At 43.0% G+C, this 24,555-nt stretch overlaps 2 protein-coding genes and 1 pseudogene across 3 annotated transcripts; 2 read left to right on the top strand and 1 right to left on the bottom strand.

Moving 5' to 3' along the window:
• The first annotated feature begins 122 nt into the window (after positions 1 to 122).
• MRPS18C (mitochondrial ribosomal protein S18C) lies at positions 123 to 4,301 on the top strand. Its single transcript, XM_044224426.1, has 6 exons — positions 123 to 314; positions 1,303 to 1,355; positions 2,369 to 2,452; positions 3,455 to 3,512; positions 4,039 to 4,098; positions 4,183 to 4,301. The coding sequence occupies exons 1-6, from the start codon at positions 215 to 217 to the stop codon at positions 4,257 to 4,259; spliced, it is 432 nt and encodes a 143-aa protein (XP_044080361.1). The 5' UTR covers positions 123 to 214; the 3' UTR covers positions 4,260 to 4,301.
• A 3,268-nt stretch (positions 4,302 to 7,569) lies between these two features.
• On the bottom strand, positions 7,570 to 24,296 carry ABRAXAS1 (abraxas 1, BRCA1 A complex subunit). Of its 2 annotated transcripts, XM_044224051.1 has the most exons (9): positions 24,200 to 24,296; positions 22,582 to 22,672; positions 18,582 to 18,618; positions 15,461 to 15,527; positions 13,887 to 14,080; positions 12,540 to 12,659; positions 11,091 to 11,175; positions 8,561 to 8,675; positions 7,570 to 8,177 (listed from the first exon to the last, which is right to left on the bottom strand). In XM_044224051.1, exons 1-9 carry the CDS (start codon positions 24,284 to 24,286, stop codon positions 7,744 to 7,746), a joined length of 1,230 nt encoding a protein of 409 aa, XP_044079986.1. In that variant the 5' UTR covers positions 24,287 to 24,296; the 3' UTR covers positions 7,570 to 7,743. The 2 variants fall into 2 exon arrangements, with proteins under 2 accessions (XP_044079986.1, XP_044079987.1); XM_044224052.1 differs by lacking the exons at positions 15,461 to 15,527; positions 24,200 to 24,296 and having other exon boundaries at positions 22,582 to 22,601.
• On the top strand, positions 18,762 to 19,636 carry LOC122919179 (annotated as a pseudogene).
• Positions 24,297 to 24,555: the final 259 nt, after the last annotated feature.

The raw sequence follows: 24,555 nt of genomic DNA, 5'->3' as shown, positions 1-24,555 counted from the left end.
GACCCGCCTTTCCCTTGTCCAGCCAGAGGTGTCCCGGGCTCGCGGCCGGGAGCGTCAGAGCGGAAAGGTGCTGCGCAGGCGCGTCGGACACCGGACCGGCTCCGTTCGCCCGCGGAACCTTTGAGCCGAGTCCTCGGGCCAACCGGGGAAGAGCCGCGGCGGGACTCGTCGGGACGGCTTGGAGCGAGCAGCGGAAGAGGAGGGGCGAGGACCCATGGCGGCCCTGGGCGCCGCGCGCGGTGGTCCGGGGAGGAAGCCGTGGACGCCCCTCGTGAAGGCTGCTCTGTGCCTCACGGGCCGTGGGACTCGCTCGGGTACGGCCTCCGTGTCCCAGACCGTTCCGTGGCCGCCGCCGCAGCGCTCCCTGGTGCGGGGGTCGTCCTGTGGGCCGGAGGACGCCGCTCTTCGCGCGGGAGGCGCTTCCCCGAGAGGGACGGGGTCCGCCGTGGGTCCCGACGCGCGTTTTACTTTGTTTCTCTCAGACGCTGCTCGCGGGGCGGGCCGGGCCGGGCCGGGGCGGGCCGGGGAGACGGGACGCGGGCTTCCCGCGGAGCAGGGCCCCGGCGCGGTCGGTCCCGGCAGCCGGAGACCGTGACCCGAGCCGCCCGGGCGCCCCGGGTTGCTTTTCCGGGTGAGAAACGGGGGTTGAGCCGACCTGGAGAGCGGGGCGCCTTCCGGGCCGTCCTGGTCCAGGAGGAGCCGCCGCGGGGTTTGGAGAGAAGCCCCCGGCCCCCGGCGCCCCCGGCTTGGTCCCGGCCCCCGTCGCGTGGGCTCGCGCGGCGCCTGGGTCGCTCGTCTTCGGAACCTTCCGAGTCGCTTCACCGGCCGCGCCCCCGGTCGCCTCCGGGACCGGTGTCGTCCAGCGACGGGGACAGGGATGTCCCCCAGTCCTCCCTCCCGTTCCAACGCGGAAAGAACCACCGCGTGGCTCTCGAGCAGCGGCAGGGACTGACTTGCCTCGAGCTCCAGGCGCAGCTGGCAAGGACGGGACCTGTCCGGAGGCCCGGGTAGTGCACTGCGGGCGCGGGGAGCCCCGCTGCAGCCCGGCCGGCGGCCGCCCAGCCGACCTGTGCTTCGGGGGGTTCCTCCAGCGCCGGCCCGAAACCCGGGCCCTCACCGCGCAGAGGGAGGGGCGGTCTCAGAAGGGCGCGACGGGCCCGCGGGTCTCCGGCCTCGCGCCGCGGCTCGCCCGGGGGCGTCCGTCGGCGCACGCGGGTGGCGTGAAGCGGGTCAGCCGCCGTGAGGACGGAGCGGGCCGTGGCTGCGGGCGGACCGAGGACTGGGCTCGTTGTGTGATTGCAGTGCCCTGGAGAGGCTGTTGGCGGGGTCCGCGCGCGGCCGGCCACGACGACCTGGTAAGACCTTCCTCCTCCTCGAGGCGTTCGCGAACGCGGCCGCGGTCTTGCATTTCGGCGATTGGGGCGGAGTCCGGGGATGAAGGGGTTCGTCGGTTTGAGTTTGAAGTCGGTCATTCGTTGGCGAACGGTCCCTTGGGCGAGCAGGAGCCCCCCGAGTCCTAGCCGAGCGGCGCTGGGGAGACACCCCGTTTCTCTTCTCCGGCCCCAGATTTAAGCCGGAGAGGCTGGGTGGGAGCACAGGGGGTTGGAGCCGTCCTCGTCCCTGCCGGGGCCGGGCCCGGGGTCCCGCACAGGGAGCGCCGCCGTGAGCGTCTGTCCCGGGACCGGGGCCGTTTCTTCTAGCCCGTAGGTGTGTTGATGGGTTCCAAGCTCCGGCTTTGGGCTTAGCCCGGTAAGTGTCGTGCGGAGGCGGCGGGACGCGCGGCGCAGAGAAGGGAAGGCCTCGCTGCGCGGGGCCGCGGCCGGCGGCCGGGCGTGTGTGCGGAGCTGGCAGCACCCGGTCTTCAGTCCGGGCCGTCCTCCTCGGCAGCTGGTGCCCCCCTGGTTCAGGGGAGCAAAGGGAAGAACTGGAGCGCTTTTCTAGGGTCGAATGAAATGTGGGCTCCGGGGGGGGGGGGCACAGTCTCAGTCCTTGGAAGGTCAGCATCCAACCCCCGGGTTACGGCCTTGCCACTCCGGATGAAGAATCTAGACCTGGCACAGGTAAAGCACCTGGGACCACAAGTTTCCCTCCCATAACCCTTTGTTTTCCCCAAGGACTGTATTTTATCTCAGAACCCTCCTGTATGTAGCAACACACCTAGTGTTGAGATCTTGAAAATGGGGACTCCTGTTCAGATACGCTGATTTTTCTTATATAAGCCAAGCTGTTGTGTTTTTTCTTTTTCATAGTAAGAAGGATACGGCTAATCCTTTGGATATATTTAAATGTGGTAACCTTAAGATTTAATCTTTTTAAATTTAATGCATGAGACTGTATTGTCAGATCTTTTTCCTTTCCTTTATCTTAGCCCGTCCCAATGGAGAATCCTTATAAGGAGCCTCTTAAAAAATGCATCTTGTGTGGAAAACGTGTAGATTATAAGAACATACAGGTGAGATACAGTTTTCCTTCGCTATATTTGATTTTAGGAGTTGCTCCTTTGTTAGCTATAATTGAGGAGGATCAAGTTAGTTTTATAACAGGCTTTGTGTAGAGGCACCTGTTTTAGTAGCTTCATAATTTCAAATCTGATTTTCTATGTATAAGGCATCTCTGTTTTATTCTAATGAGAGCCCTTTGGCTCTCCCTCATCCACTGTTATTTCGGGTCAGTGTTCTCTTGTCTTCCCTGGAGGTCACCAGCAGCTCACTGTGCAGTGATTCTTAGTTGGTGGAGTTGAATAGTTCGAAAAATCTCCTCTGGTGAATGTGGTCTCCATACTAGTAACACTGCTGGTGTAACTGCTTCAGATGTAATTTTATCTGTTGTCCAGGGCTCAGCAAATTAAAAGTGGCAAATGTAGGGGAGAGGATGACGCCAGAGGTAAGGGTACTGACAGCAGCAAAAAGTGGTAGATGAAAACCGAGAAGTTTAAAGATGCATCTTATCAGGATTATGCATAGTGCCAGGAATAGTGCCTGTTATTTGAAAAGTACTAAAGAATTTAAATGAATAAAACATAAATTATGGCACGTGGCGTGATGTACCTGTACCTCTTGAAGACCTTACCGTCGTCTGTACAATATGATAGCCTCTTGTGACAGATGAAATGCTCAGTGCCTTATTACAGGCAATAGTATTGTAGGAAAGTATCTGTGGAAAAGTTCAAGGAAACAGTTTTAGCTCTGAAAAAATGTGTACATTGATCTGTTTTGACACACTGGATAAAAGAAATTAACTTTAGTAATCAGTTTTTTCATTTAAAATTAATTAAAAAAATTTTTAAATGACCTATTAATAGAATGAGCATAGTTCAGTATTTTTAAGAAGTTTGTCTGAAATTTATTAAACCTTTACATAACTTGACAGTGATATACAATTTTTAAAATTTACATCAAGTTGAACAGATGTGTTGATAGAAATTTTTTTTCTTCTCCAAATAAAACGCATACAGCTTTTGTCCCAGTTTGTTTCTCCATTTACTGGATGCATTTATGGAAGGCACATAACAGGTACTTTGTTTTCTATTATAGCAGCTTATTAAGAAAATTATACAAATCTACTTCTGTTGTTTAAGAAAAATGTCAAATTTTCAAGTTGTGCTGTAAATCGCTAGATACTACAGGTACTTTGAGAAAGCCTCTTCATAGGCCAAAAGGATTATTATTTTACATGTCTTCTTATGCTCAGAGTTAACTAGTGGCAGACAACATGTAAAAAACGAGGGCTTAAGAAAGTGGCATTGCTGTTTGGAGTAGACTGGAGGCCTTCCTAGATCACTTCTCTAACCCAGGGCCTGCTGCCTATCGGCCAAGTTACCTCCCACCTGTTTTTGTCAGTAGCTTATTTACATTGTGCCTAGGGCTGCTTTGTGAACTACATTACAGTAATTACACAGTGGCTGTATGGCCCGCAAAGCCTATGAGATTTACTGCCTGGTGATTTACAGGTTTTCCAGCCTTTCCTTGACTGAAAATAGTTGCTATGCATTTTGAGTGTTGGCATTTTTTATGAATATGAAAGCTTTTTCTTTTATAGGTCTTTGTGGGAAGAAACAGAAAGAAATCACAAAAGCAATTAAAAGAGCTCAAATAATGGGTAAGAATCACCTGAAAAACTGAATCAGGCTAATCCAAAGTTTGCTTCTTATCCTTTGTGAAGCATTTTCATTTTCTTTTACAGGGTTTATGCCAGTTACATACAAGGATCCTGCATATCTCAAAGACCCTAAAGTTTGTAACATCAAGTATCGGGAGTAAATTATATGAGCCTTATCATCAATAAACATATTTTATAATAAATGGTCGTGTGATTCTAAGACTGACTCAAATTATAAGATTTCATAACCTTTGGGTAGAAAATCAGCTAAATCTTTTGAAACTGAAGTATTAAGTTTTTAATTCTTTACTGAAATCTTTCAAGGAAAAAGGCTTCCTCTCCATTGTTCTTTAATGAAACAAGTTATTTAAAATGTTAATACACATTACATTTTATATACATACATACAGATTTTAAGATGGTCCCCAGTAGGCTCATACAACTCATTGGGATTTCAAATATGGAGAGGAGGATGACTTATATTGAATTTTACTTTAGACCCAGATTCTGTCTTGTAAATGGGATTTTAGGGATACAGGTGCATGAAGGTAGAATGCTAGTGTTAATGTACAAATTCCATGTGGCAGGATATGGATTTAAAATTGCTGATTCTTTCTTTTTTAAAGTATTTTATTTACTTATTTGACAGAGAGACCAGGAGAGAGGGAACACAGGCAGGGGAAACAGGAGTGGGAGAAGCAGGCTTCCTGCCAAGCAGGGAGCCTGATGCGGGGTTTGATCCCAGGACTCTGGGATCATGACCTGAGCCAAAGACTCAGGCTTAATGACTAAGCCACTCAGGAACCCTTCTAACTTGCAAAGAGGAGTATGCCTGGCTAGGACATTGGTTCCCTTTGTAGAGATGTTACATGGGGATGGATAGTAGTGCAGTCACAGGGCCTCAGATTTACTCCTGGGCTCGTCTATCTTAAAACTTGGTAGCATACTTTAAAATGATCCATAGGCAAATGGTCTAGAACTATCTTACTCCAGTAATAGGCTAATCACCAAAAGTTGAGAATTGGGGAAAAATGACCTGTCGGAACCCCTTTTCTTTTCATTTAATACCTTGAAACTTGGGTCATCAAGCTTAATTATGGAAGTTCAGCTGGTACTGACCTCAGCAAGATTCTCTGAAATTTAGCATTTCTTCCTTCAGAGATGATGGATCATTGTGCACAAGTATGAGCCAAATGCATTCCCTTTCTATAGTGTTTCAGCAAACTGAACTTTGTTTGAAGGCATGTTTCTTTTAAGCAGCCTTTGAAAAATCTATTGTCCTCAGGAGATATCTATTCGCATATGTCTAGCCTGTTTTATCTGTCGGTTCATAATCTGGTACATGGAGGGCAGGGAGAGACTGAAGAGGCAGATAACTCCAAGATTTCTAAGTTTCCCTTAGCAAACAAGGGAACTTAGAAGTTTGTCTTGGGTGGCCCCAAGCCAAGTAGATCTCCGCACCTGCCCGCTAGTCTTAGTTTATATTAAGGCCTTAACTGGGTTCAGTCACACACACAATCCATATGGTGTCAACACCTTACTTTCTCAAGGCTATGTCCTTGCAACAGTTTCCACTGTGGGAACAGTAGGCAAAATGCACAGTCCAAGGATGGGAGGGGGTGAGGAACCTTTGCTTCAGTCCGGCTGGCGGTCAGCCAGCAGTCTTGTGCTTTCAGGGACTTCCTCCAGTAGTTCATTTGTTGGTTGCATTTAGTCTTTTATCTATGTTTTAGGTGATGTTCTAAATGCTCTAGTGATGTTTGTGGTACTTAAAAAAAAAAAAAAGATTGTATTTATTTATTTGAGAGAGAGCACAGGGTGGCGGGGGTAGGTAGAGAGGAACAGAGGGAGAGGGAGCAGCAGACGACCTGCTGAGCACCCTGAGTTCATGACCTGGGCCAAAAGCAGATGCTTAACCAACTGAGCAGCCCAGGTGCCCCTGCTTATGGTTATTTTTAAATTAGTCTTTAGACTGCCAACCTATTACCCCTCCTCCTGCCCTGTGTTGTGACACCACAGTGCTTCTTAGGTAACCAGTTAAAAGAATCCCAACAGAAACTCAATAATTGGTACAGAACATCCCTGCTGTTAATGTGGGCTTCATTAGCACCCCATGGTAACGAACGCATGTTATAGATAAAAGATAGTCTTGATAATAGCTAGAATTTGTTCTGTTACTTAGTAAAATGGTCAAAATATGTGTTCAGCATTTCATCCAGTGAACAGAACATGAAGGGTTCATATGATGTATAAGCTTCGTGGAAAATTCTCACAATTAAGGAAAAGACGAATACAAAAAATAGAGTAAAAGCTCTCTTAGCCAACTTCCACTTAACCAACTGACTGGGTTAAACTGTGAGTTAAACTCAAAATCATACTGAAGCCCAGGACTCTTCAAACCTGCTGAGTTTTGCATTGCCAAGAGCTAGATGTTCTGTCCCCAGACCTATGTTAGTTTTGTCTGTCCCTGTACTGATGAAGTATGAGCATTAAAGTTATTCTTGCCATGAAAACGAAGTAAATGCTTTTGAAAGACTTGCAACAAAGTAAAAGAAAAAGTTGTCAGATTAGGTGTGGTTAGAACGGAAGAAAGGTGCAAGTAGGAAGGTGCCGTGAAATGGAAAAAAAAAAAAAAAAAGCATTTTGTACTTCAGTTGCTCTTCAAAAGCTTCTTTAAATTCCTCACTCTTAAGAAACTAAAACTGGGAATTGTAAAGGTTAAGTCATGTATGTGATTTACACAGGAACACCAATATTCTCACAGAGAAGTGCCTAGTCCTACAACAAAAGGCTGACAAACGAACGAACAATTCTGCTTCATGCTGCAGTGAAATCTCGGTGATAGACGTGTGTATACTGATACACGTATGTACCATTTTTGAGTCCCATTTTAACTGGTCTTTTCAGCTACTTGACCAGCCGCTGATCTCAGACACGCTGCATTATCAGCCTTTTCTGTACTCAAATTCTGGATTCACTCAATTTTGTGTAGAGGGATCTAGACTAGGGAGAGAGATTTGTGCTGTATTACAGTCCTGCCATAATTAGAACTACCAGATTTAGCAAATAGAAATACAGGGCATGTTAATTAAATTTGAACTCCAATTCAGATTCAATTACTCATTTAAACAATGTTTTTAATGTTGTCCAGCATTTTAATCTGGCAACTCTAGCCATTTATCATAAAGAGCAGGAATTGCAGTGACTTAGATAAAAATGAAATACATTTCATATTAACTTCAGACATCTTTTTTCTGTTGTGAAAATAAGGCTAGTCTTTCTTTTCCACTTCTAAAGAATGCTATAGAAGTTTAAAAGAGTATCATTTAAGCTCTTCCCTCAACAGTTTTGTAAAAGGAGCAAAAAAGGGCGGGGTTAGGGTTGGCTGATTCAGTTGGTGGAACATGCAACTCTTGATCTTGTGTTTGGGGGTTCAAGCCCCATGTTGGGTGCAGAAATAACTTAAAATCTTTAACAAAGGTGGGGAGGGGGGTGGACAAAAAAGGTTATGGTTTTAAAATAAATTGCTTTAAAAAATAAATGTACCAGAACTTACGTATTACTGCAAATACCTAAACGTAGTAAAAACAATGTAAATGGCTTTACCCTTCAGCCAATTAAAAATGTCCCTCTGGCCTAAAAGGATCAAAATGTAGGAGACTGTGGATATTCACCAGAACCCTTCATTTTTTCAACGTCTTCATCTGTTTCAGGGCTGCTCATCGTGGATGCTTTTTCTTGATTACTACTTTCAGCATCTGTTTTAGATGGTTTGTTTTGTATCTCTAATGGCCGTGACTTCTTGAACTGCCATCCATCATCGGTATCTAAAGCTTTACGTTTAACGATCTGCGGGGCACCACTAGCCACACTAGCTTCAGGAATGTCAGCGTATTCTACCATTAAGGTTAGGTTGTCTATCACATTGAGCTGGTGGTTGGCAGTACAGCTACTTTTAGAAATATGCCTATTTTTCAAGGAGATAACACATGAATGAAGAAATTCACAATCTGGAAAAAAGGTCCGTAAAGCTTGACAAAGAAAAATGTTCTCCTGAGGGTCTTTTTCTATGTTCTCTCCTAAACAAAATAAAACAACAGTTCAACATACAATATTTGTTCTACAAAGCTTTTGCAGCAATCTGTTTTTCAGTAAGGTTAAAAAGACTTTAACTGAACAGTTACATCAAATCCTCTAAATTGAGAAAAATGGTGTGCATAACCCCAAATTCTAATTTATATGCCCCTCTATTCTAAAAGAAGGTTTAAGTTGTATTTTTTTAATAGCAATATAGTCTAGCTACAAATACCTTTATTTAGTAGGATTTAAGAGCATTAACAAAACAATTATTTTTAGCCCTAAGGTAGATGATCAGTTAGTGTAGGCAGCTCGCCCGTAATTCACATCAGTGAGAATTTTTTTTAACGCATGGAAGGTAGTGATGTGTGAACTTTTTACTTACGTGCTACTTGAATTTGTGCCTGTTTTCTTTTTTTAATTTCCCGTTTCAATCTAGTTACGTCCTTTAGTAGTTTCTCTACCGCTCGCTCACTGTGTTCTACTTTCTTGCATATACTCTGCCAAGTAAAGGAATTTAAGGGCATGGATAAAATTCAAGTTGTGTCCTACAGTCTAGGTTTACAAAGTATAGGAAATCCTTTGTGGTACACAGTATCAAGTATTATTAGCCTTTATAAACACTTTATTTTGCTATTTTCTGAAGGAATTCAACAAGCATTTACATGGTGCTTTATAGGTTATAAAATGTTTTCCAGATGTAGTAACTTCCCATTTATACACAGCTTTATCACACCAGTTGTCTGCTTGATAAGACACAGAAATAAAATATTTCAGTCACTTTGGAACAAAAAAATACTGCAGTATTTTGAGACATGCACATTTACTGCAAACATCTAATATTAAGAAACTGACAATAAGGAAAAGTAACTTTTTTTGTTATGAAAAAACTGTTACAGATTTTTAATTAGTGTAGAAGAAATGACTTTTGAAAAGCAGACTGGCCTTACCAGTTATTAGTTTTAAGTACTAGTTAAAATACCCTCTGGAAATACCTTAAGGAAATAATAAATAAAATAAAATACCTTAAGGAAATAATAAAAACTTATGTAAGATGATGTTTCTTGGTATACTTCAAATCAAAAGTAATTTCCAATTATAGGGTAATATGTTGTTACATCTAGTTTTAGAATGTTACTTTTTTACTTCTTCATGCTTAGTTTTAAAATGGATACGTTTTAGGATTATCTGCCCAGCCTATTTCTCACCATCTTGTCCACCACGCCATAAAAGTTTACCAGTGACCCCTTTACCAACTTTCACCCTAACTGACCCAAGCAGAGATATCACATAGCCAGCGGACAAATCTCAATCTTCTGAACAGATCTTAATGTTTTTCTCTGGTTAGCCAGTGAATGAACAAACAGATCTGTAGGTACTATGCAGGAAACCAATGTGCAGACACAAGGGGAAAAAGTAAGTTCTGGTGGCATTCCACCTCCTGGTACCAATTTCTTCCTGAAGCTCAGCCGCTTTCTGTCTACAGTTCCTGTAACAGACCTCTACATTCCTTGTTTTAGGCCAAGTTAGTACTTTGACATAAAAGTTCTAATATATTGCTATATGAAATACATAGCCATTAAAAGGAACTGAAGAATATGTAACAAAAATGCTTATTAATGTTTTTGAAAAATGCTTCATGACGTTAAATAAAAATCATGACAGAAATTTGTAAGTTTCTATCACTGTCGACTATGTAAAAGCATTTATATATTAGGGAAAAACTAGAAAATATGGCAAAGTGAAAATAGTTATGTTACAATGATGGGGTCTGGATGTTTCTATTTTCTGAAATTCCCATGTTACCATTCACATTAAAAAATACCAATATTAGTAGTGTGAAATGTATTAACCTCACTTCTCTTAATTTGCCTTATCAATGAATATGGTGGCCATGGAATATACTACTCCCATCTCCATTTGGGAGAAGCCTACTTGACTAAAGGCCCCAGCTACCATCATTTTGGGTCCATTACTGAGGCCACTCTTCCCCTAGGCTGCTCTTAACCAGTGACTGAACACAGTGGGCTATTAGTACAAATCCATTCCAGTAGGAAAGCTTTGCTCAGAGTCCTCAGCAGCCTGGCTGAAACCACTCTGGCCCTGCAGTCTAAGGCTCTCTCTACCCAAATGTCCTCCCCTTCCTGTCTCCTTTCTCCGGTGTCGGACTCAGCATTACAACTCTCTCGGCCTGCTCCTGCTCCTCCCCCTCTTATCTTTCTCAGGCCTAATAAATCTCTGATCTGTCTAATCCCATCTTGAGGTCTACTTCTCCAGCTGATTCAATGAGATAGAATTTAGCACGGTGGTAGATTATTTTGTTCTCAAATACTGCTTCCCTTTTTAGGGAAAGAATTATATATAATTATATATATATAAATATAATACATAATTCCTTCCCTAATATATATTATGTTATATATATATATATCATATTATATTAGGGAAGGAATTATGTATTATATTTATATTATATTATACATGTATTATATTTATATATAAGGATTATACCTATCCCTATCCACTGCCATGAAATAGGGATATATAATCTGGCCAATGAAATGTGAGTGGAAGCGACCTGCCAGCTCTGAGAAGTTTTAAGAGCTGTTGTGACGTGTCCCGCTCTCTTGCTCTCTTCCCTATCGTGAGAGCACGTCCCACATATGGGTGCTCTTTCAGTCTGGACCCCGGAATGAAGACAGCACTTAGAAGAGCACAGCTGCAGCCAGGATATAATGTAAGTGAGACGGAACTTGAGTTTTGGTAGGCCACTGAGACTGAGGTCTTTGTTACTGAACCTGAACTACTATAAAAATATAAACCTAATCAAATGCCACGTTATCCCTAAAGATTTCAGTTATCAATTTGATATGAACTCTCCAAGTAGTCTTTAAGTGTTTGATATGTTAACTTACCTTTAATTCCTCTTGTAAAGAAGCATACATTTCATTTATTTTATGTACCTCCTTTAAAGATCCATCTTCTGTAAAAAATTCAGAGCTGCAAAAATTAGCATTTTGTCAGGCAAATATATAGAAATCATTTTAATGCCACAATGAAACACATATCCGTAGTTGAAAAGATTCTTTTTACTCATTTTGTAGGGACCATATTTTGTCAACCCACTTGTTCACTGCAAAATCAATCAGAAAACTTAGTTCATATCTTCCCATTAGCAGACTTCAAAGTCTTTTAAGTTCTATTGCCAGGACTCAAAAGAAGGTAAGTAAAAATAAAGACTGAAAGAGAGGGGGGAAGAAAACAGTTTCCTTCTTGGCAATGGGGACTGGGGACCAGTCAATTTTTAAAAATATTTTATTGAGGGCACCTGGGTGGCTCAGTGGGTTAAGCCACTGCCTTAGGCTCAGGTCAAGATCTCAGAGTCCTGGGATCGAGTCCCAAATCGGGCTCTCTGCTCAGCGGGAAGCCTGCTTCCTCCTCTCCCTCTCTCTCTCTGCCTCTCTGCCTACCGGTGATCTCTGTCTGTCAAATAAATAAATAAAAAATCTTAAAAAAAAATTTTATTGAATTGAAGTCATCACTGATTGAAAGAAACATTATTTTATGTAACAAAAAGGAAAAGAAGGGAGGGGTTAGGCATAGTTTGTAAAATACCGCAATGTGAGATGTAAAACTCTGTATCTCAGAATCAATGAAATGTGGTATTCAGTTTCTATAAAAATGGTTAATCCTCGTGGGGACACAAAAATGAATAAAAATTGAGTCCCTTATTCTCAGTTTCCACTCTCCATTTCCACCGGGACTATAGCACTCTATATTCCCAGTGTAATTTCTGACATTATTCCCTTAAAGAACACAAAAAAGTGGGGCACCTGGGTGTCTCAGTGGGTTAAGCCTCTGCCTTTGGCTTGGATCATGATCTCAGGGTCCTGGGATTGAGCCCCATGTCAGGCTCTCTGCTCAGTGGGGAGCCTGCTTCCCACCCCCTCTCTTCCTGCCTCTCTGCCAAATAAATAAATAAAATCTAAAAAACAAAAACAAAAACAAAAAAAACCCCACAAAAAATTACATTTCAGTAGCCTATATAGTATGAGTGAATCTTGGCTAAAGCCTCATATTATTTAATATTCAGTCTAATTTCATGCCTTTATAATCTAAATTGCTGCCTTAGAAAATTGAGACTAGCTATTTATTATTAGAATACATATGTGGACTCATAAAGGATATGAAACACCCCTCCTTTTTTGTATATTATAAATGGACAAGTGCTAGAAGGAAATAGGGAGAAAGTAAAACCAGTATGGTTTACGTGTGTAAGGTGGTCATTGTTCTTTCGTTTTTATGCTGTGTAATAAAAAATAAATTTCAAAACATGAACAGGGAAAGCAGTTGAAGAGCCTCACCTGTGTGTTTTTACTGCTCGGCTAAAACCAGCGGACTCACAGGAACCTGACATGGTTTTATAACCCAGCTGTTCCGACATGCCCAGATTGGCCACCACTAATGGTATCCTGTGAAAAAGTCTGAAAAAATAAAATTTTAACTTAAAGTAAAATATTAGCATCCAACTATTACATACCTATATAAACTTATACACATTATATACAGAGTACCTTTCCCCTGCAAGATTAAAAAACAACAACAAAAAACCCCATTCTAAACTACTTACCTGAGATAGAATTTATTGACTTGAGGCAAATGCCTTTTAAAAACAGTGAAAAGGACTCTCTCTCTGCCTGCCTCTCCATCTACTTGTGATTTCTCTCTGTCAAATAAATAAATAAATCTTTAAAAAAAAAAAAGGGGAGCCTGGGTGGCTCAGTGGGTTAAGCCGCTGCCTTCGGCTCAGGTCATGATCTCAGGGTCCTGGGATCGAGCCCCGCATCGGGCTCTCTGCTCAGCGGGGAGCCTGCTTCTCTCTCTCTCTCCCTGCCTCTCTGTCTACTTGTGATCTCTCTCTGTCAAATAAATAAATAAAATCTTTAAAAAAAAAACAAAACAAAACAGTGAAAAGGGCATTGCATAAGATAGTTGTGTGAAAATAATACTTTAATGGCTATTTTAACATGTAAAAATAGGCAGTATTGTTGAGATTTATCCTGTCTTCCATGAATAATAAAATTAGTTGGTATTTTTCACTTGATTCCACGAGAATGTTCTAGAACTTGGTGGGGGGGTGTTAACTCATTTTGGTGGGCCATCAAGATGACCTCGCTTCCTTGCAGTTAGAGAGAAGCTGCTCAAGTACCTAAGCTTGGCTCCATGTCGCGTCCTAACCCTAACCCTAACCAGTTCTCTACCTCATGGGAAACAGTAACAAACCCTCAGTGCCCAACACATGTTCCATGCCCGGCTTCTCACTTCCTCCTCTAACCTTCATTTCCCATCTATAAGAGACATGGCAGACCAACTTCGGAGGGTTATTGTGACAATCTAATGCAACAATATTTGAAAATGTTTGGTAAGAGGCTAAAAGTAAAATGAAAGCATTGGGTATATTTTTCTACTAACTTAAAATAGCCAGAGACTGGGGCGCCTGGGTGGCTCAGTGGGTTAAGCCGCTGCCTTCGGCTCAGGTCATGATCTCGGGGTCCCGGGATCGAGTCTCACATCAGGCTCTCTGCTCAGCGGGGAGCCTGCTTCCTCCTCTCTCTTTCTCTGCCTGCCTCTCTGCCTACTTGTGATCTCTGTCTGTCAAATAAATAAAATCTTTAAAAAAAAAAAATAGCCAGAGACTGGCCAACACTGACCCCTTCTGAGGTTTATATAAGGCATGCTCCAGCCGGTGAGTAGAGCAGCTTTCCGTTATTATGCTTGGTGTTAACAGTAGGAAAACAAGTTCACGGCTTGAGAGGTGATTTTGTAAGTTTTTGTGAAGCAGTCTCTCTCTGAATGTCATGATCTGGTCTGAATGACGTCGGAATTTGTACCAACCAACCACAGCCTGAGAGAAAATACAAAAAAAATCAGGTGTATACCTTAATGGTTATAATTATTATGTGTCTTACTACCATAATTAAGCAATAAAGTTGACAGCCTTACAAATGGCTTTCTTAAACTTTATCTATGCAAGATTTGGGGCATAGCTAAACAAAGCACAAACTTTAGTATATACTTTACTCTTTTTTCTATTTATTTTTTAAAATATTTTATTTTTAAAATAGCAAATACTCACCCAACTGCCTGAGCCACCCAGGCATCCCTACACTTTACTTTTAAAGTATGCAAACTGATTTGTAGTCATTCAGTTACATTAGAGTCCATTCAGTTACATGGCTACTATTTTAGTTAATGTACAGAAAAAAAAATTCCTAACTTCCTCTACCTCCTAGAGGTATTTGCTATTTTAAAATCTTAGTTTTCAGTCAAAATTTAAATGAAGAAAATGTCAAGGGAAACAAGTTAACATCCTGTTTGGGTTCTTGGTTTGCTAAATAAGTAAACTGAACCCAACAACTTTTAACTGAAATTTATATGGAAATGATATCACCTAACCCACAGAGCAGGTTTCAAAATTGAGTAAGATCCTATGAAATGGTTTTATAAACTGTAACATCTGCTGAACAAATTTGTAAGTATTACTAAATTTTTTTAAACTGGAAAAATGAATCTCATTCGCTGAGAACTTGGTAATTATAAGGTGAAAGCAACCGCTTTGCTTAGAGATCTGTATATGACGAGTTTAGCAACGAAGTTTTGTATCTGTACATTTAAACAGAGGAAATTAAAATGAGTTCTCTTCTTTTTAAAACCAAAAATGTTTACAGGTACATTTTAAGTGTAAAATATAATGTAATTTTATAATAAAATGTAAAATATTAAAAAAGCATTTTCATCAAAGGATGGTTTTTAAATTTCTCTTACTCAATCTACTTTTATTCTCAACTCAGAGATCAAAATGTTTTAAGAAGGAACCCTCCCTCCCCCACCATTTTGTATCTGGAAAAAAAACCCCTATTTTGATCACTCAACAAGTCTAAACACCAAGTATGTGTAGAGGGTTCAAATGAGGTTCTATATAGCCAAGTGCTAGTAACTCCAGCCATGGAAAGTAACAGTAATGAGTTAGGTCCTAGCATAAATGCTGCTGGGAAGGTGTGGCAGGAATGCAGAAGAGGATCGACGCTCATTAGAACAGTTGAGGAGGACTTTCTGCTCTCCGAGCACAACTTTGAATTTCTGAAAAGAACAAGCCTTTCCTCCCCTGCTTATCGGACATTGTGAAGACAAGTGCTGCTTTAAATTCTGTCAAAGTATTAGATGTTTTTCAGGCTGAAAATAATACACATAACACCAAACAAACAAAAGGTCAGTTAGGGAATACCTTTTTGACACTTGATAATATTTTCTTCAGTGCTTGCTCATTTAGTTCACCAGAAGAATTATAAAAGCTGTAAAGGCCAAAATTAAAAGCATTTCAAATAGGCTAAAAATATGATTTTACTAGCACTTTTAATTTTAGTTACTCCTTACCCAACCAAAATCCATATACCCACCTGCTGGTCAGATCAAGTTCTAAAAAGAGTAACAGAGAAATTTCCTCAAATTAACAGACTTGAAGTGGTAGAAATGTGAGGCCCATAAACAACAAGAAAGGAAAAGGAGTGGAGAAATTTCAAGAAATAAATTTGGGCATCATATTTTCTTGAGCCTAAAACAAACTATCCATTAAATATAAAAAGTTTTAAAAGTCTACACAGCCAGTCCACAATTCACTCACAATGTGCTTACTAAAGCTTTTTTTTACAATACTGATACATACAAAAGAACGTATGAGTAATGAAACACAACAACAAACAGTTTATTTATTGCTAATTCCAAAAGCTGTACTTCTATTAGGTTGAGAAGCACTTTAGGTGCTGGTCGTTCTGGGGTTTTTTTGGTGGGGCGGACAAGGTGTTTAGACATTGGTTTAGTTGTCTTTGTCCTGCTGGAAGGTCAAAGATGTAGGAAGGGCTGGAAGGATAATTCTAAAAGATTCTGAAGTGTCTACTTTCAGCTTTCCTCCTTCTCCAATAATAGTGGATGCAGATAATACTCTCCTCTTTTTAACATTCACTGAAATCAACAATATTCTTTTCTATGATGGTGAAATACCTGTTATGCAAACTCCTTTGTAAATAATATTCACTGTAATAAGGCTTTTACTGGTGGTTCTAATCTGTACTGAAAAAATTTAGGTATGTCAAACAAAAAAATACATTCTAATAAGCAATGTTTTTTTTTTAAATTTACGACTTACATTAAAAATTTTCCATCAAAAATTTTAATGGGAAAATAGACAAAATGGAGTGTTCCAGCTATCAAAAGGGGATTTCCACTGATCAAACAGATCCGTCCACCTAATCTGTTATTCTAACATGAATACTCTAAATACAAGAGTTTATTCCTGTATTTCTCTAGCCTGGTCCACTTCCCACTTCTCAAACGGGGGCATAAGGCAATACACCAGGTGTGTAAGAAACAACAGGATAACAGTATATACTCTGTGCAAACACTGATTTTATGTGAAATTCCTGGGGTGGAGAAGCACATTTTTATATAGAATGATACTGTGCAGAATTCATGTTAAACTGCGTAACTTTTTAAGTGACTGAGTTTTAGGCTTCAGTGGACTGTTTTCCAGATGTTTCCTCTAGATTCTTGATAAGTGATTTGGTGTTCTTCATTGGAAACCTTTGAGAAACAATGTTATTAGAAAAAAGCTGGCAAAGTTTTCTGTAAAGGGTCAGAGAGTAAATATTTTAGGCTTTGCTGGACACAGTCTCTGCTGCATATTCTTCTGTTGTTCTTTTTAACAACCCTTAAAAAATACATTAACTATTCCAGATGGCCCTATAAAAATGGGCCATACTTTGCCACCCTCTGTATTAGCACATAAAAGTGGGCATTAAAGCTTATTCAACTGGAAGTCCAAGAAGTATGGTATTAAAAGGCTTTAACATGTTTAACTCTATTATTCCAAACAAGGAAGCGACACCATGGTATGCTGTTGGGAGCAGAACTGACGAAATCCTCATTCTTCTAGTTTCTACTCTACTGCAAACTAGTTCTGCGGCACAGGTTCTATCATGAACTTTTTAGGCCTCATGGTTTGCTAAGGAAAAAATGAAGTGTGTAGAAAACTTAACTAAGTGACAGCCTTTTCCGGTGGTTCTCCTTATGCCTTCTTCCCCTTTAACTTACAAGGCAAAAAGGCTGAGGCACGGGTTTCTCATCACTGGATCAGACGGGCTTCCTCCATTCTAAGGCTCTATTAAGTTGGTATAATTATTTAGGGCAGTTGCCAGTAGACACTGAATCACTTTTCCTTTTCACTCTTCATTCCTAATCTTTTTGCTGGTCAAGAGTCCTTAGCGAAGTACTTTTTATGAGTCTCCACCAAGAATCCCTCATTCAGCAAGTATTTTTGTATGTCCGTTGTATGCAAAATACTATCCAAGATCTCGCTCTTTCTGGTGCAGCAGTTTAAGACCCCAAGAAGCCTTGACTTCTGTCATCCCCTACCACAGATCTTTTTCACCCCTACCATTATTTTCACCACTGCCATTCTTACACAGCCTCAGCGTATGTTCAGTGTGACCGTAAGACAGTAACACTGATTTTTCAAGTACAGTTTATATAAATCATAAAGTTATTTCATTACAACTGCACCATGCTGTGATTATAGGTGTTTATGAAAATTCACTTACGTGTGTACTTTTCTATATGTATGTTATACCTCAATAAAAAGTTTTCGAAAATACCATAGCCTAGCTGCGCCTGGGTGATTCACTGGTTAAGCGACTGCCTTCGGCTCAGGTCATGATTCGGGAGTCTCAGGATCAAGTCCCGCACCGTGCTCCCTGCTCAGAGCAGCAGGGAGCCTGCTTCTCCCTCTCACGCTCACGTGCTTTCTCTCTCTCAAGTAAATAAATAAATAAAATCTTAAAAAAATATACCATAGCCTATTAGGGCTACCGTACTATTATAATCTGTGCGACCAGTAACACAAATTTTCACCATAGGACGGCAATGGGAAGTTAGATAAAGAACCTAACCAGGTAACAGACAAAAAATGACATCAGATATGTGGTAAGTGAGAAAACAAGTGATGAAACAGGCTGAACAGAAGAGTAGGAAAAAGGGCTGCTGCTGTGTGAGAACGAGTCAGTGAGCTGACACTATGCAGAGTGACTGAGTGCGAGAAAAGCAACCGTCTTGGGGAACGGGCGGCTGGGAGTCAGCGGAGTCCAGCTAATGCAAGCACAAGGCAAACACAGAGAAGCAACCATCAGACAGGGCTGAAATGAACAAGTGGATTTTCACGTATTTTTTAAAAAGTCTTTTCATTTTTATCAGTACCACCATGTGTAACTGATAATTAAAATGTTTTGTATAAAAAGTGCCTTCACGTGCAGAGGGTAATTTTCACAGTGGATCACTTACTTGCTGTGACTACTTACCTGAAAAGCTGATAGCACGGAATATATTTCTGGATGTCTGGAAAAAAGGAATTTTTTGCTATGACTACATTAATATTCATTTGAATAGCATGTATTAAGCGAAGTACTTTAACATTATCTCATTTAATCCTCACAACAAACCTATGACACAGATGTTACATCATTCGTTCCGTTTAAAAGATGAGGTAACGGGCAGAGAGAATGGTGGGGCCAAAACTCAAACCCAGTGCCTCAGTCTTAACTCGAACACTACATTCCCTCTAAACAGGTTTCATAATGAATGGCAACACGAGAGAAGAATTTAAAGTCGCTCTATCTTTGTTGAGTTCTAAAAAGGTTATATTCTAATTTCACCTAGTTGACAACAGCAGCAGCTAAAGGGATTATCTTCTACTATTCCAAGTAGTTGCTTCATAAAAGATTCATTAACGTTAGCTCCAGACTAAGAAACAAGAACCCAGTGTCTTTTAGGAAGCGACTTTTATTCTCGCCAATAAAAATACACCTAAATTCTGGCAGCTGCAGATACTGTGCAAAAGAGAGAAATTCTATTGCATAAGACATCACTATAAATCTTGTGTGAAATATCAAGATGAATATAGTGTTCCCTCTAGCAGTTCAAACTAACAGATCTTTCAGAATTATTGGAGAACGACAGGAGTGGAACATCCACACCTGGTAACACAGCAACCTGCCAAGAAAACACAGGTTCTGGGGCGCCCGGTTGGCTCAGCTGCAGAGCGTGCGACTCCTGACCTCAGGGCTATGAAACTGAGCCCCACTCCAGGGGCAGAGATTAGTTTAAAAACAACATAGTCAAAATCCAATCTACCAGACAGCACTTATTGGATCACTCTAACAACAACCATGTATTTCAGACGGTTCCCGTGACATGTCCTATTTGTGTGTCAGGTCATAGCCAGAGGACTAGAAATTTTTTTAGCCACTTAAATCAAAGACATCAGTTTGATTACAGAGAATCTGTGACTTTTGAGATAGACGAGGAAACCCGTTTTCAGACTGCTACTGAACAATCTCTTTGAGTAAACATCTGAAGGCTGCAGACATCTCGGCATGTTTGTCCCTGCAAGTGCCATCTTTAAAGAGAAAACTACATGAAATCATCATCTCAGTAACTCTATGTGTTTATTAATAAAAATAATTCAGTCTATTTAAAAAAGGGAAAATGACCATCCTCTTTAGACAATTTTCTCCTAGCAAATGGATGTTATCCTCAGATAAATCCCTGTCTGAGAAAAAAAAAAAACAAGACAGAACAGAAACAGTCTGTTACTGACCAAACACACTCTGATGTATGTCTACAAATGTATATGATGAAAATCTCATTAACCAAAGCAGTGTAGTAATTTGCAGATCTTGGATTTTACTTGTTAGTCATCTAGTAATCCAACATTTTAAAACAATCTGAGCAATTACTTAAGTGTTCCTACAGCACTTGCCTAATAATACCCTGAAGTTTAACACTGGTCCCAGCACAATGGAGTTGTTCAATAAATGGTTCTTAAACCCCTTAAAATGTGTCTGGTTACCTTGGGCAGCACGCCACTTACAATTAGGGGGAAAATGCCTCAAGGCTTTGCTTTTAAAGTTTGTGTCTGGAGGCACCTGGGTGGCTCAGTAGGTTAAGCGTAGGACTCTTGGTTTTTGGGTCAGGTCATGATTTCAGGATCGTGAAATTTAAGCCTGCATGGGCTCCACATGGAACCTGCTTAAAATTTTCTCTCCCTCTGCCCCTCCTCCCATTAAATAAATAAATCTTTTTTTTTTAATCATTATTTTTTAAAAAAGGTTTTATTTATTTACTTGTCAGAGAGAGCACAAAAAAGGGGAGCAGCAGGCAGAGGCAGAGGGAGAAGCAGGCCCATGTGGGGCTTGATTCCAGGACCCTGAGATCATGACCTGAGCCCAAGGCAGATGCTTAATGACGGAGTCACTTAGCTGTCCTTCAAATAAATAAATCTTTAAAAATAAATAAATAAAGCAAGCAAGCAAGCTTTTGTCTGAGCTGAAAAAAACACCATTAACAAAGTAAAATTACAAACTGTACAAACATGTGCAACACAGGACAAAAGCCCAATTACCTCACATTATAATGTAATTTACAAATCAGTAAGAAAAAGCAAAATAGTTTAGCAGAAATATAGTCAAAGCATGCAACAGGTCTGTCTTTTTCAAAAACAAAAGCCGCCCCCAAAGAAATAAACAACCTCATTTGTAATTAAGAAATACAAATTAAAGTTGTTTTCATTGATCAAATTGGCAAAGATTTAAAAATTGGATAATACTTTGTGGTAGCAACAGTACGTGCACTTTTACGTATTGTGGAGGAATCTTAAGATAGCATGACTTTTCCAAAGGCAGCGGTCTACAAGGAATCTGACTTTCCAATAGACTCAAGCATAGAGACATATACACTATAAAAGTGTTTATCATTATATAGTTTTGTAGTAAAAAAAAAATAGGAAGTCATTCATAGCTGATTATGTAAGTGCTGGTATGTAAGTGCAGCATAAATACAGAGCCACTAGAAAGGGCAAATTATACACCTTGATACTACTGTGTGCTAATAGAACAGTATCACTGGAGATACTTATCTTGGAAATATTTATCCATGTACAGGATAATCCCATTTGTATGTATTTAAATTTATACACATTTATATACCTGTGTATTGTTAATGAGGAAAAAGATACTTGTAAAACAGGGGATGCTGCAGAAGGGACTCTAAGTAGAGACTGAATTTACTTTATATACTTAATTCAAATATATATGCTACATTTATATACAATTATTTATTTATTTGACAGAGATGGATACAAAATGGGAGATATGTAAATTTACATATATACTTCCATTTTTAACCTTTTAAAGTGGCAAACAAAAAAATGACAAACACGACTATAAACTGATACACCATCTTTCTGGAAAGCAATTTGCTAATATAGATCAAGAACCTTAAAAATGCTCATACATTCTGACACCATAAAACCACCCCCAGGAATCTATGTATTATCAATGTAGAAAAGTGTTTAAGGATGTTCACTGTAGTGTAATTTATGGAAATGAAAAGCTGGATAATTTATTTAAAGGACTGCTAAATTCCACAGCAAATACAATGCAGTTACCCACGATGATACTTGGAGACTCGTTTAACATGGGAAAGTGGTCATGAGACAATCTGATGTCATCATGCCCCGTCTTTTATAAACCACACCCCCAATTTCTTTTTTCAAAATATGCTTAGAGGGGCATCTGGGTGGCTCAGTGGGTTAAGCCTCTGCCTTCAGCTCGGGTTGTAACCCCACAGTCCTGGGATCGAGCCCCACAGCTGCCTCTGCTCAGCAGGGAGCCTGCTTTCCCCTCCCTCTCTCTCTGCCTGCCTCTCTGCCTTCTTGTGATCTCTGTCAAATAAATAAATAAAATCTTTAAAAAAATATATGCTTAGAAAAAAATCACACATTAGGTAATCAGAAAACGCCCTATAGATTTTTATGTTTCCTTTTCCCTTCTTCCTGAAAAAATAAGCTGCCATCTGCTGCAGGTGGTCCACCGCCCATCCCTCAACCTCTCTGGGGGCCGGCCTTTCCCCCACTACACTCCAAAAGCTACTTAGGGTTTTCAGTGATCTAATCAGTATTTTTTCAGTTCTTCTTTTCCAACTTTGCTGCAGTATTTTATGTTTTTATCTCTGTTTTATATTGGGGGGGGTTGCTTGCTGGGCCATCTTCCTGCCACTTAAATCTAAACAGGAGCTATTCCATCCTTTTTCCGCAGGGTAGTCTTACATACATCCTATGTCGCACACTCCTTCTTGCTTTATAGTAGTAGATCATGGTCATAATTTTAACTGAGAAATGAATGCAACAAAATCTGCTTTAACATGCTTTATCTGTTTCTTAAAACAATTTAAAAACTCCCTTATGCTGATCCTGTTCAGCATAAATCACCAAATGTAAGAGACACAGAATAAGCGACTCACCAATTGTATAAATAACTTCAACATCATCCATTTGGGAATCAGTAATACTATTCTTGGCTTCACCTTTCACTTCCCCAAGGAGAAAACCTTCCTATAAGGATAAAAATAAGCAGTATATGGAATAATGTGGTTGAACTAACTACTCAGTCACTCAACTACCCAATATTTCCCAAGTGTTTCACAGTGCATACAAAATGTGGGAAACAGCCCCAGGTACCCAAAAGAAAGCCCAGGTGCACTGCAGTGTAGCCGGGAAACAGGAACAGCAGAGAGACTGGAAGCACCTCACCCGGAACACAGGAGGCTTAAGGCCAGCAACGAACACACGGTATTTGGAGGAGGAGGAGCAGCAGTCAGCCTGGGGACTCCCGGGTCTGAGGGCTGAAATCCCAGATGGGAACAGCAGCGATAACGGAACGTCCCATAACTAGTCCAAGACTGGATTCTGGAAGCCAGTGGCTGCCTCCGGGCTACGGAACGACCCAGAGCTGAGAGCGCAGGTTAGAAACTGCGCAGAGCGCGAAAGGTCTGGAATTCCGTCTGATGCTCAACCGGGAGCGTGGGTCCTGCTCGTTCTTAACGTGCAGGCGTTTGCCGCAACAGCAACGACGCTTCGGATTTGGGGTTTTCAGTCACTCCACTTGGCACACTGCAGGCCCAACGCGCTCATCAGACAAGAAAGGCGCTTGTCTTCGTTCCAAGGAGCCACGCACGCCGCCCCCCCCCACGAGAACCACAGGGAAGGTTCGGTTCGGAGTCCAGACCGGACTCGGGCGACACCCGCAGCTCCACCGCGCGGGGCCGCGCACAAGCCCCGGGAGGGAAGCGGTGCGGGAGAAGACGCGGGACCCGGCCTGGTGCGGACGGTGCCCAGACTCGGCCTCAGCGACAGCAGACGCCGCGGGACGGGCGACACCGCGCCCGGCCGAACCCCAGGCCCTGCCCCCGGCGGAACCGTCGGACGCGGCCGCTCGGGCTCGGACTCCCCGGACTCGCCGCAAGTTTCCGAGAGCTTCGCCACCGGCACAAGCACGACCCAGCGGCCCGCAGCGGAGGAGACGCGGACGCGCTTCCGTCCCAGGGGCGCGACCGGAGCGCCCCGAGGCCCCCGCACCGCCCCGAGGCCCCCGCACCGCCCCGAGGCCTCCGCACCGCCCCGAGGCCCCCGCACCGAGCGCACGCACCAGGTCAGAGGCCCGCCCGCCGGCGCACACCGCCCCCGCGAAGCCCTCCCGGGCGGCAGCCGGCCGCGGGGCGCGTCCCGCACGAGAACCGCAGCGGCCCGCGGCCGCGAACGCGCGGAACCTCCGGCGCCGGGAACCCTGCGTGCGCTCGCGAGCGAGCTGCGCCCGCGGAACGGGGACCGCGGGGAGCGCGGAACGGGGAGCGGGACACACCGGTCGGGCCAGGACACGGACACGGGTCGGAGGGGGCGGGGCTCGTCCCGCCAAAGACCCGGCGGTCGGGGGGCCCCGGAGCCGGAGAGGGCGGGGCGCCGAGAGCCCGCGGGCGCCGTCGGGGAGCTCGTGGCCGGGGACCCGGGAAACGGCGGCGGGGCCGCCCGCGCTCGGGGCCTCTTCCGAGGCGACGCCGGAGCCCGCCTCGCCCCGCGGCTCACCGTGTCCGAGTCGGTGTTGAGGTGCTGGAAAGCGAGCGCGCCGAGCACAAAGCCGGAGAGCACGGCCGACGTGCTCTCGCCCTCCATGCTTCCGCCGGCGCCGCGCCGCGAGGGGGTGCAGGGGCGGGGCGCGCCGGGCCCGCTCCTCGGCGTCGCGGCGGCAAGGCGGGGCCGGGCGGGCGGGCGGATGGGCGGGGCCGGGCGGGCGAGCGAGCGAGCGGGTGGGCGGGGCCGGGCGGGCGAGCGAGCGAGCGGGTGGGCGGGGCCGGGCAGGCGAGCGACCAAGCCGGCGAGCGACCGAGCGGGGGGGCGGGGCTCGCGTCGGCGCACCAGACGCTGCGCGCACCGCGGGAGGA

This window comes from Neovison vison, chromosome 11 (assembly GCF_020171115.1).
Source record: "Neovison vison isolate M4711 chromosome 11, ASM_NN_V1, whole genome shotgun sequence".
NCBI lineage: Eukaryota > Metazoa > Chordata > Mammalia > Carnivora > Mustelidae > Neogale > Neogale vison.
The sequence above is the reverse complement of the archived record's forward strand: the minus strand, read 5'-3'. Positions and strand labels throughout refer to the sequence as shown.

What these genes read in the sequence shown, in the direction of transcription:
- MRPS18C (XM_044224426.1), top strand. Translation starts at nt 215, where the DNA reads ATGGCGGCCCTGGGCGCCGCGCGCGGTGGTCCGGGGAGGAAGCCGTGG. An exon ending in GGGCCGTGGGACTCGCTCGG is followed by an intron (nt 315 to 1,302) that starts GTACGGCCTCCG and finishes GTGTGATTGCAG; the next exon opens with TGCCCTGGAGAGGCTGTTGG. An exon ending in TAGATTATAAGAACATACAG is followed by an intron (nt 2,453 to 3,454) that starts GTGAGATACAGT and finishes AAACGCATACAG; the next exon opens with CTTTTGTCCCAGTTTGTTTC.
- ABRAXAS1 (XM_044224051.1), bottom strand. Translation starts at nt 24,286, where the DNA reads ATGGAGGGCGAGAGCACGTCGGCCGTGCTCTCCGGCTTTGTGCTCGGC. An exon ending in TTATATAAACCTCAGAAGGG is followed by an intron (nt 12,660 to 13,886) that starts GTCAGTGTTGGC and finishes TTATTTTTTCAG; the next exon opens with ACTTTTTCACAGGATACCAT. An exon ending in CTTTACAAGAGGAATTAAAG is followed by an intron (nt 8,676 to 11,090) that starts GTAAGTTAACAT and finishes TTTACTTGGCAG; the next exon opens with AGTATATGCAAGAAAGTAGA.